The 12,073-nt window shown below is 49.4% G+C and overlaps 1 protein-coding gene across 3 annotated transcripts in view; it reads left to right on the top strand.

The window, feature by feature from the left end:
• HPCAL1 (hippocalcin like 1) overlaps nt 1-9,555 on the top strand; it is a 105,218-nt gene extending 95,663 nt beyond the window's left edge. For all 3 annotated transcript variants that reach the window (XM_084793775.1, XM_084793777.1, XM_084793776.1), the window contains 3 exons: nt 3,229-3,630; nt 5,444-5,549; nt 8,688-9,555. In XM_084793775.1, coding sequence (XP_084649901.1) covers nt 3,253-3,630; nt 5,444-5,549; nt 8,688-8,785 — 582 coding nt within the window. In that variant the 5' untranslated portion in view covers nt 3,229-3,252 and the 3' untranslated portion in view covers nt 8,786-9,555. The remainder of the gene's footprint in view (nt 1-3,228; nt 3,631-5,443; nt 5,550-8,687) is intronic.
• The last annotated feature ends 2,518 nt before the right edge of the window (nt 9,556-12,073 follow it).

Here is a 12,073-nt window from a genome sequence, read left to right as displayed (position 1 = left end):
TTTCTATCTCTTCCCGAAGAATCACAGCATGCCCTTATTCCATGTTGAGGCGTGGATCAGAGAGCACTGGGCTGTGGGCCCCCTGGACAGCAGCTAGCTCTGTGCTTATCCTAGGCTTGCCATGACCCTCAGTGGCCAGCAGCCACATTAGTCCTCTTGGGGGCAGACTCTGCAGTGGAGAAGCTAGCCTCGTGGGCTCCTGTTCAGAGCTGGGTATGGCTTCTGGGGTTACTTCCGGCCAGCACAGGCCACCCTGCCAAACTCAATCTCCAGTGAGAAACTGATCGATCGTCTGGCCTAGGAGAGGTTGTCTGACTTGTGGTTTAAGATCATTCTGTAGGTGAAGAGGAAAGAGGAGACTGTGGACCTTGATAGAAGTGAGTGTAGCAGGAAGAGAAAGCGTCTGCCTTTTAACCATCACAGGAGGAGACTCAAGAGGATCTGTGCCTCTTTATGCAGCTCCCCCAGCATCTGAGTTCTGCCTCTCTCTCTCTCTCTCTCTCTCTCTCTCTCTCTCTCTCTCTCTCTCTCTCTCTCTCCCTCCCTCCCTCCCTCCCTCCCTCCCTCTCTCTCTCCCTCCCTCCCTCCCTCCCCCCCCTCTCTCTCTCTCTCTGTTTTTGTTTTGTTCTGCCCCCCCCCCCACTCCCCCCTCACCCCCTGCCAAGACGGGGTTTCTCTGTGTAGCTTTGGCTGTCCTAGATTTGTTTTGTAGACCAGGCTGGCCTCGCACTCACATCGATCCACCTACCTCTGCTGGGATTAAAGGTGTGTGCTGCCACACCCCACCTCTCTCCGTGTTTTTTGAGACACAGCTATTCTATGTAGTCCTGCTGTTTTGGAACTTGCTCTGTAGACCAGGCTTGCCTTGAACTCCCAGATCCCTGATTGCTGGGATTACAGGCATGCACCACCACTGCCCGGCTTGCTATCTTTCTTTTAATTAATTTGTTTGCTTGTTTTTGAGACAGGGGCTCTTGTAGCCCAGGCTGGCCTTGAACTTTCTGTGCAGTCCAGGATGACCTTGAACTCGTGATTCTTCTGCCTCTGCCCTCCAGTTCTGGAACTCCAGGTGTGAGCCACTGGGCCAGCTCACTTGATGCTTATTTCTTATCAGGAGACTATGGATATCTGAGTCTGTTGTTCCGTGGTTCCTACAGGTAGGAATGTCTTTAGACAGGTAGGTGTGTGTTTTGAAAGGCAATATCGAGCTGCCATGTGTCTGTGTTGGAAAAGGAACTTTAAATCTATCATAGCGTATAGAGAAGTAATGAAACTTGTACATAAAAAGTAACAACCTGGAAAGGAGGGGAAGGAGGAGGAAGTGGCAGGTAATACTGAAGTGCGTGTGTCATCTTCCTTAGCCGGATCCAGGCCCTACTGCTTGGCGTCCGTAAGCCTCGAAGCAGGTGAGTGTTTCCTTTGAGACCTGCGTAGGGAAAACCACCCACCCACCCTCAGCCTTCTGTGTGCTTCAGAAGGAGCTGGGCTATGCCGGTGTGTTACTGTGAAAGTAAGAAACCAAAACCGAGGTAGTGGAGTGAGAGAGTATTAATGTCCAGTGGCAGATCACGGCTGGGCCTCGCACACGGGCCTTGCGGGAGACTGCAAGTGAGGTCTGCTTTCCAATGGAGCGCAGCCCTGGATTTCCATGGGGGCCTGTTTCAACTGTTAGCGTTCAGATCGACATTCACCGACCGATCGATGCCCATTCTAAAACCAACCTGCCGGAGCAATGTCTCAAAAGCATAAAGAGCAGGGGCTCCCTAGCGGTTTCCCGGTGCCTCTCTTCTAGGAATAAAAGCAGCATGGTGTTTGCCAGTGACCTTTCCCAGTCAGTTGTGTGGAGGGGGAAGGGGGGCCCGGGGGCACATGAAGCCTCAGTCCTGACAGTGAATATTTGGGTCCCCATGATACCCAGATTTGCCAAGAAGTCTGGGTAGGAATGGGGTTGATAACTGTCACTTTTTATAAAATTAGGATTGCTGATAAATGAGATAAAACCTTGAAAAGCTAGAGCCGTGAGCCCGCTCTACGTCGGCACTGACCGCTCCCTGAGTCCACTCGGGAGGAGTGTCAGTCCACCTGTCAATTTAGCCAAGCTGTGTTAGGTGGGAACACAAACCATCACCATCTGCCTGCCCAAGCATCATTTACCACGTGGCATCCGCAAATATACCTGTGACATGAAAAAACAAACACACAGGATGCAGCAAGAGAAAAAGAACTACCTGTTCAGAGCAAAGGGTCTGGATTGGGTCCATGGGATCCCTTTTCCCCAAGCTGGTGAGCTGAAGGGTTCCTCTTTATCCTGAACCTCTTTTAATCCTTGTTTGACATTTGACAGTGCTGCATTTAGCTTGTTTCTCCCCTACCTTTATTTTCACAGTTCTGCACGCATGCTCCAAGTTAGACTGTGCCTTGCCATAAAAGGATGTTTCTTTCTTTCTTCTTGGAGTGTTCTGGGTCTTGCCATGTTCTGTAGAACCATTTCGTACCTCCTGACGTGCTAAAAGTCAGAGAGTGCACTATTGTGCTTTCAAGTTCCTCTAGCTCAGCAGACAGGTGGGTCACCTCCCCTTTGGGGGTCAAATGACCTTTTCACAGAGGTCACCTAAGACCATCCTGCATATCAGATATTTATATTATTACTCATAACAGCATTTTGTTGTTTGTTTGTTTGTTTTGTTTTGTTTTGAGACAGGATTTCTCTGTGTAGCCTTGGCTATCCTGGACTCACTTTGTAGACCAGGCTGGCCTCAAACTCACAGCAATTCACCTGCCTCTGCCTCCCAAATGCTAGGATTAAAGGCGTGCGCCACCACTCCCAGCCCCATAACAGCATTGTTTAAAAGTTTTTCAAGACAGGGTTTCTCTGTGTAGCCCTGGCTATCCTGGACTCACTTTGTAGACCAGGCTGGCCTCAAACTTACAGTGATCCACCTGCCTCTGCCTCCCGAATGCTAGGATTAAAGACGTGCACCACCACACCCAGCTAACAGTAGCAAAATTACAGTTATGAAGTACCAACAAAAACAATTTTATGGTTGGGGTCACCGCAACACGGGGAACTGTATTAAAGGGTTGCAGCATTAAGAAGGCGGAGAACCACTGCTCTAGCCCGGTGGCACCAGACACTCGGGATGTTGCTTACCAGCTTGGTGGTGGGATGTGATAGGAAGCCAGACCTTCCCAGGCATCCGCCGCTGACCTTGTGTCTTTGTGTCGCAGGCTTAGTCTCCACTGCCAGCTGCCATGGGCAAGCAGAACAGCAAGCTGCGGCCTGAGGTGCTGCAGGACCTGCGGGAGCACACCGAGTTCACCGACCACGAGTTGCAGGAGTGGTACAAAGGCTTCCTCAAGGACTGTCCCACGGGCCACCTGACAGTGGACGAGTTCAAGAAGATCTACGCCAACTTCTTCCCCTACGGCGATGCCTCCAAGTTCGCCGAACACGTCTTCCGCACCTTTGACACCAACAGCGACGGCACCATCGACTTCCGGGAGTTCATCATCGCGCTGAGTGTCACCTCTCGGGGCAAGCTGGAGCAGAAGCTCAAGTGGGCCTTCAGCATGTACGACCTGGACGGCAACGGCTACATCAGCCGCAGCGAAATGCTGGAGATCGTGCAGGTACCGGCACTGGGCAGGGCGAGCGGGAGCGCAGGGAGCCAAGACCCCCACGCCCAGCCTTATAATCACCATGGTGCCAGGTCATGCCTTAGCGCAATTGCTATCTGGTACAATAAAGGATTGCAGGTCTTTGCAAAGAATTACAATAAAAGCCAAGCATTTATCGATTGCTTGCTGGACATCAGGCCCCAGCTGAGCTCATCCATCAGATTTAGCCTCACAATCCTATAAAATGGGTCTTTTTTTTTTTTCATTTAATGAGACCCAAGGCTCAAATAGGTGATTGCTTAAGAATTATCAGAGCACTGGGCATGGTGGTGCATCCCTTTAATCCCAGCACTCAGGGAGGTAGAGGCAGGTGGGTCTCTGTGAGTTTTCGGTCAGCCTGGTCTACAAAGGTGAGTCCAGGACAGCCAAGGCTACACAGAGAAACCCAGACTAAAAAAACAAAAAACAAAGCAAAACAAAAAATCAGAGCAAGTGGGGCTGGAGAGATGGCTCAGAGGTTAAGAGCACTGCCTACTCTTCACAAGGTCCTGAGTTCAATTCTCAGCTACCACATGGTGGCTCACTACCATCTGTAATGAGATCTAGTGCCCTCTTCTGGTATGCAGGCATCTATGTAGGCAGAATACTGCATAATAAATAAATAAATAAATAAATAAATAAATAAATAAATATTTTTTTTAAAAATCAGAGCAAGAACTGGGAAAATGGCTCAGTAGGTAAGAGCACTTGATCACAAACATGAGGACTTGAGTTCAGATTCCAGCCCCCATGCAAAAAGCCAGGAGTGGCTCAGCATGCCTGTGACCCTGGGACTAGGGGACAGGTAAGTCCCAGAAGCTTGCTGACCAGGCAGCCTAGGCAAAATGGTGAGCTCTGGGTTCAGTGGGAGACAAAAGGAAATGAGGTAGACACCAGGGTTCCCCTCCAGCCTCTGTACAGGTGTTTGCTTGCACGCGGGTATGACGTACACACAACTGAGTTGCCTCCTATAAAAATCAGAATGACATAGTACTGGATGAAGCAGTGGGCAGTCCTTCATGGGAGTGATGCTCATGTGCACCCTGCATTCTTCCCTCTCCATGCTTTAAACCATCTCTATATGTGTGTCAGTGAAATTGCTCTGTGGTGCTTGCTACCAAGCCTGACAGCCCGAGTTCGATCCCTAAGACCCACATGGTAAAAGAGAATGAACTTCCAAATGAGACCGACCCCCCACACACACCTAGTTAGATAGATGATTGGTAGATGGATAGATAGATAGATAGATAGATAGATAGATAGATAGATAGATAGATTGTTACATACATACAGTTCCTAATGCAGCTGATGTAGATGTTAATGAAAGTTTATATTATTTGGGAAATAATAAGAAAAAGTCCATGTACCTCCAGTAATATTTCTTTTTCTAGAATATTTCTCATCTGCAGTTTGTTGAATCTGCAGATTCAGGACCCACAGGTAGGCAGGACTCACTGTATTTGTCCCCATGACCTCCTGCACTGGGCATTGCCAGCCCCACCCCACCCCAAAATATCCTGTGTCCCTTTTGGGCCCTATCTCTATCCCCACCCACTTCCAGCCCAGGGGTCCTTCTCCGTTCTTCCGCCATCCCAGCTGTGTCCTGTGCTCTTGAACATCACTTAACCTTTCCTGGCTCCTTAGCCCAACATCTTGTCCGTGAGATCCGTTCTGATGGCAGAAGGGTCCCTGACACAGCCAGGGAGCATGCCGCCCCGTCTGTGCTTCTCAGTGGGCTGAGTCAGACTCCGTCCTCCCGAGCACACTCACACGTGCTTCCCTGCAGGCCATCTACAAGATGGTGTCCTCCGTGATGAAAATGCCCGAAGATGAGTCCACGCCTGAGAAACGAACAGACAAGATCTTCAGGCAGATGGACACAAACAATGATGGTAGGAGCACGGGGGGTGGGGGGGGGGAGCACTGGGTGTTCGTGGGAAACTGTTGAAGGCACAGATGTACTTGGCATACACCCTCTGTCCTCTGCAGCCCTGCCCCTTCCTCAGCCTGCTGCGTCCTTCCCAGCCCACTTGATTCCGCTATGCTGAAGGAAAACGGAAATCAGTGTCAGGGACACCTGGCCTGCCTCCTGTGCCCTTCTAATGGCTTTATGACCAGAGGCATGTCAATAGACCCTCTGAGCTGTAAGCTTCATACATGCTCACTTAGTTAGGGCTGCTATTGCTGTGATGAAACGCCATGACCAAAAGCGACTTGAGGAAGAAAGGGTTTATTTCACTCACACTTCATATAACAGTTCATGGCCAAGGTCGTGGCGCACGCCTTTAATCCCAGCACTCGGGAGGCAGAGGCAGGTGGATCGCTGTGAGTTCGAGGTCAGCCTGGTCTACAAAGTGAGTCCAGGACAGCCAAGGCTACACAGAGAGAGAAATCCTGTCTCAAAAAACCAAAACAAACAAACAAACAAACAAAACCAGTTCATTATCAAAAATAGTGAGGGCAGGAACCTGAGCTAATGCAGAGGCCATGGAGGGGTGCTGTTTATAGAACTCAGGGGCACCAGCCCAGGGATGGTACCACCCACAGTGGGCTGGGCTCTCCCCCATCAATCGTAAATTAAGAAAATACCCTATTGTCCAGGGATGGCGCACATGCCTTTAATCCCAGCACTTGAGAGGCAGAGGCAGACACAGGAGGATCTCTGTGAGTTCAAGGCCAGCCTGGTCTACAAAGTGAGTTCCAGAACAGCCAGGGCTGTTACACAGAGAAAACACTGTCTCAAACAAACAAACAAAAACAAAGAAAGGAAGATAAAAGGAAAGAAAGGAAGGAAGAAAAGATGCTCCACACGTTAGCATTCCGACATTTTATGGAAGCAGTTTTTCAAATATGGCTCCCTCCTCTCTGATAACTATAGCTCGTGTCAAGTTGACATAAAAGTAGCCAGCACACATGGAGGGAGTGGACCCACTATTTCCACAGGTATATTTGGGAAGGAGAGGCAGGTATACTGATGGCCTGAGAGGTGAGACACTGTGAATCACAGCATCTGAGTCATGGGATCCTGAGAGCCTGGTCAGGCCTCTCTTGCCATCACTCTGAGATGTGAGACACCCCTGCCACTCATGGGGGAGGGGTCATCAAGCATAAAAGCCTCACTGCCTATGGCCATAGAGTACCTAGGACTCTGAGGTCCTACCACAGCTGCAAAAAAAGCAGGTCGCAGGAGGAAGGGAGGTGGTGAGAAGTCGTGAGGACATGCCCTGTGTCCTCCCCAGCAAGGGTGAGGGAGCTGCACAGTGTGTTGATTCTGCCCGTCCGTGGCTTTGTAGAGCCAAGACTGATTGGCTTTTGTTCCAACAAGAAATGCAACATTAAGGACAGAAAGGGCTCCCTGGGCTGTGCTGAGATTAAATGTACGCTAATGCACAGGAAAGTGCCACGCGGAGCCTCAAGTGCTCTGTGCAGGTGAGTTGAGGACGGAGCACAGCAGGGACTCAAGGTTCCCGAAGATCTGTAGACAGCGAAAAGCTTTCCAGACAGCAAGCAAATGCTTTTCAAAACATGTTCACCCACAAAGCAAGCCAGCCTCTTGCCTAGTGCTGCCTTTGAGCCAGTTTCAGAAGTGTTCTTCCCTCTCTTGTGTATCATGGAGGCTTGGATTCCGACAGACTGTACTACATACAGCATGGCCATTTCCAAGGCTTGGTTTTGTTCTCCATGAAATGGGGATAAATCCACTTGTGTGCATGTGAGGCCAAAGAAGCGCCATGTTGCTGCCACACTTAACCTGGATGGCTATAGGTTCTGACTATCAAGGCCAGGAGCCTCACCAGCTTCAGAGTGTGGACTGCAGCCCCACTGCATGCATGGCCCAGTTGTTTGTTTCAGGGCTGCGGCCACTGGGCTGGAATCTGCCCTGTAAGCCAGTGGTCAGCTCCTAGTGCTTAGGAGGGGAGGGGGCAGGGCTGTCAGAGAAGCTGGGTACAGACAGGATCCAGAACAAGAGGACAGCAAAGGTGGGCAGGATGTCGCTATCATGCCCTGGAGCTGGCCAGGTCTGCATGCCAGGAGGCTCTGGGAATCTCAACCTAGTTACCTCAGAAGTCTTCTTTATGATTTTGTTTTGGTTTTGGTTTTGGCCTCGAACTCAGTAGATTCTTCTGCTCTGCCTCTGGAGTGCCCAGTTTGGTCAGGGGACTTTATCACAGTAACAGAAATGGACTTGACCAGCACCTGGAGTTGGTCCTATCTCCCCGGCTGCCCCAGATCATGGTGGCTCTCCAGGCCTCCAGGTGCGGCTGGCAGTTTGCTGCAGGCCACAGAGTTCATTACCAACTCTGCTGACTTGAACTCCACCCCCAGGACTACATGGTAAAAGGAGAACCAACTCCTGCAAGTTGTCTTCTGACACATATGTATCTCAGTGTGGCATGTGTGCCCACATACGTACATACACAGTAAATAAATGTGTATATATCTGTATGTTAAAAACACATTGCAAATGCTGTAGAAGCGAGTGCAGACTGGACAGTGTCCATTTTCCAGAAGGCTCCAGACTTTGAACAGAGGGTGGTCCCAACCCTTTTAGAAGCCCAAAGAACAAAGAGTACTGCTAAGCCAGCGTGGTGGTGCACGCCTGTGATCCCAGCACTCTGCACTCTGGGAGACAGAGGCAGGCAGATCTCTGTGAATTCAAGGCCAGCCTGGTCTACAAAGCAAGTCCAGGACAGCCAAGGCTACACAGAGAAACCCTGTCTAGAAAAACAAAACAGAAGCTTTTGCCTGGAGAGATGGCTCAGTGGTTAAGAGCACTGACTGCTCTTCCAGAGGTCCTGAGTTCAATTCCCAGCAACCACCACATGGTGGCTCGCAACCATCTATACTGGGATCTGATGCCCTCTTCTGGTGTGCAAGTGTACATGCAGATAGAGTGCTCATACATGAAAATAAGTAAATAAATATTAAAAAATAAATAAATAAAGCAAAAGAAACAAAAAGAAAAGAAAAGGGAAGGAAGAAAGGAAGAAAGCACTGCTAATCCTATTTCTCCCATGTCCATCCCTCAGGCAAACTGTCCCTGGAAGAATTCATCAAAGGTGCCAAGAGCGACCCGTCCATTGTCCGGTTGCTGCAGTGTGACCCCAGCAGTGCTAGCCAGTTCTGAGGGGAATGGGCTTGTGGACAGTTGTGAAGAAACACAGGCTTGTCCTAGCCATCTTCAGCTTTGCTTGCAAAAGTGGATTTCTCCATGATCCCTCCTGCTCTCCCGGAACCTCGGTCCAAGGCAGCACATCACACCCGCCTGGCCTGGCCGGCTGCGGCTCCCTCCTCTGCCTGATCAGTTCAATGTTTCTCCCCTCCAGTCCAAGCAGGGTCCGTCCAAGGGTTCAAGTATTCTCGGCTGTAGGGCTTCTTCCTGCCCACCGAGGGCCCAGAGGTCTTCAAGGATTCCAGACAGGACTTTTCAGCACCTTCCCGAGACCAGCTAATTTATTCTGTGATCCCAGGTGACTTTGTGGGCTGGGTAGGAGATGAAGAAGATGGAGAGTAGACAGGCAAGCCCTTCCTGTGCATGGCCCCAACCTCCCTTGTTCATTTTCTCTGACCAAAGCCGCTTGCACGTATATACCATGGTTTCCTTACTTTTAACATACGAGTTATGTGTACGGTGAAGTGGACTATAACGTCTAGGCCCTGTATTTAATGCCTCCGGCTGCCTTTGAAGCATGGTCCCCTGTGGCCTGTGATCTCCTCCTCCCCTCAAGTCTGGCTGTGCTGTGGTATTTATGCATTCTTGATTTGCCTGATTCCACAGGAGATACGTGCATGCCCAGGGCTGTGGACATCTGCCCTCCGTGCTGCAAATACAGGTTTGTGTGTGCTCCGTCCTTCCTGTTGATTGGTCTGGCATATTAAAATGATCAAATAAACCAAGGCCTGTGAGTTTCCTGTTTTGCTGTGAGTACCCTGTTTGTGGCTCTGTCCCTCTCCAATCATTAGCAAAAGTGGGTCCTTGGCGTCCAGCTGTTGTTGGCAAACTCGGCCCCTGGGGTACCCTTCTAGCTGCCACTGTGTCTGCACATATTCTATGCCTGTTTTGCAATATCCACCTAATGCCAAGAAACATTTATGAAAATAAAGGATGACTATTCTTGGCAGGTCTGACTGTGACATGTGCTCGTGCTCTCTCTTTTTCTCTCTCTCCTCTCTCTCTCTCTCTCTCTCTCTCTCTCTCTCTCTCTTTCTCTCTCTCAGTGTGTGTGTGTGGTGTGTGCTTTAATCAGCAAGGTAGCAGGAAAGCCACATCCAAAAGAACAGGTGCAGGGGCAGCAGCTATGAAGAGGCAGGCCTGAGCTCTCATTAGTCTCTTCTGGTACCATCCCATCCCTATGCCTAATCCCTGAAAGTGCTTCTGCCATAGGGGTGTTTGCTTTGTGTACCTAGAAGTCATTAGGATCCTGTATGTTTCTCCAGCCTTCCATGTCCCCCACTGTCTTAATTAGGGTTTACCATTGCTGTGATGAAACACTATGACCAAAAGCATAGGGTTTATTTTCCTCATGGGTCCACGTGACAGCTCATCATTAAATGCAGTAAGGGAAGGAGCTCAAGCAAGAGCCGTATGTGCTCTTAACTGCCGAGCCTTCTCACCGACCTGCCTTCTTATACGGCCCAAGACCACTTGCCAAGGAGTGGTACAACCCACATCAATAATTAATTGAGAAAATGCCTGGCTTAGAGGGTAAGGGCACTGTCTGCTCTTCCAGAGGTCCTGAGTTCAATTCCCAGCAACCACATGGTGGCTCACAACCATCTATGATGTGATCTGATACCTTCTTATGGCCTGCAGGTGTACATGCAGATAGAGCACTCATGTACATAAAATAAACAAATCTTAAAAAAAAAAAAAGAAAGAAAGAAAATGCCCCACAGACATGCCCACATGCCAATCTGATGGAGGCATTTTCTTGGGGGTTGATTTTGGGTTTTTGTTTGTTTGTTTTTTAGACAGTGTCTCACTGTGGGCTTGGATGGCTTGAAGCTGGCCTCAGACTCACAGGGATCCACCTGTGGAAACTTTTCTCAACTGCGGTTCCCTCTACCCAGATGACTCCAGGCTGTGTCAAGCTGACAAAAAAATGAACCAGTAGAACTGACTCCTTGTCAGCTTGACACATAAATATATCACTATTAAACTATAAACTTCCCATTTTTATTCCCAAGACCTTATGTCAATATCAAAATCACAATATAAAACACATCCTAACATTTAAAACTTCCAATGGTCTTTAAAACTTTAATACTTTAAATGTCCAGGTTCTCTTTTCAAATCTCAAATTTCTTTCTTTTTTTTTCCCTAAGACAGGGTTTTTCTGTCTAGCCTTGGCTGTCCTGGACTCAATTTGTAGAGCAGGCTGGCCTCATACTCACAAAGATCTGCCTGCCTCTGCCTCCTGAGTGCTGGGATTAAAGGCATGCGCCACCACACCCGGCAAATCCCAAATTTCTTACCAATAGGTTCCTGCGAGCCAAAAACAAGTTAAATGCTTTCTTACTCTAAGAGGGAAGAAGCAGAACACAGTCATAATCGAAGCAAAGCAAAACTCAAATCCTCAGGTGTCAATACCTCAATGTCTAACATCTGGGACTCACAATCTTCTGGGCTCCAAAGGGCTTAGGCAGCTCCAGTCCTAGCTCTTCCTTCCACAGCACACAAACAGCTTCTCTCCTGGTCTCAGGCTGGGTCCACCCCTCCCCTGCCTGTCCTTGGCAGACATCCTACCATCCAATATGTATCTCCAATATGCTGGGATCGCCATTGCAATGAGGTCCCGCCTTTTTACCAATGGCCTCATGGACTCTCTTCAGAGACTTCCACCCTACTACACGGTGCCAAGCATTTCTCTCTATGACTCCTTCCACCCTGCAGCTTTCATGCTGCCAAAACCACTACCACATGGCAAACACATAGGCAAGTTCTGCTGCCAGCATGAGATGCAGCCCTGCCCCTATCTGGAACCCAGCTTCTGCATGCTTGGCCTTGAGGAGGTCACCTCGGTCAGTGATGCTGGTCTCCTTTAAATCATAGCTGGTTTCTCTGCCCCAGCTGAGCAGCGTTGTCTCAGCAAAGCAGAAGTTTATTTCAGTGATTCGGGTCTCCTGTTAATCACAGCTGGTCCTCCAGGCCCAGCTGACCACACCCACGGGTCACGAATACAAAGTAGTGCCGTACCAATGGCCAGCTTCTTCCCTCTGAAACTTCATAAGCCAGGCCTCCGTCACTGATCAATTTTTTTAAAAGTTTTAAAAATGGGTGGCGGGGCAAGAGGCAGGCGGATCTCTGTGAGTTTGAGGACAGCTTGGTCTTCAGAGTAAGTTCCAGGACAGCCAAGACTACACAGAGAAACCCTGTTTGGGGGGAAGAAAAGGAAGGAAGGAAATGCCCTTGCTT

This window comes from Acomys minous (assembly GCF_964271855.1).
Source record: "Acomys minous genome assembly, chromosome: 8".
NCBI lineage: Eukaryota > Metazoa > Chordata > Mammalia > Rodentia > Muridae > Acomys > Acomys minous.
Note: the sequence above shows the minus strand (reverse complement) of the source record. Positions and strands in the feature narration are given on the sequence as shown.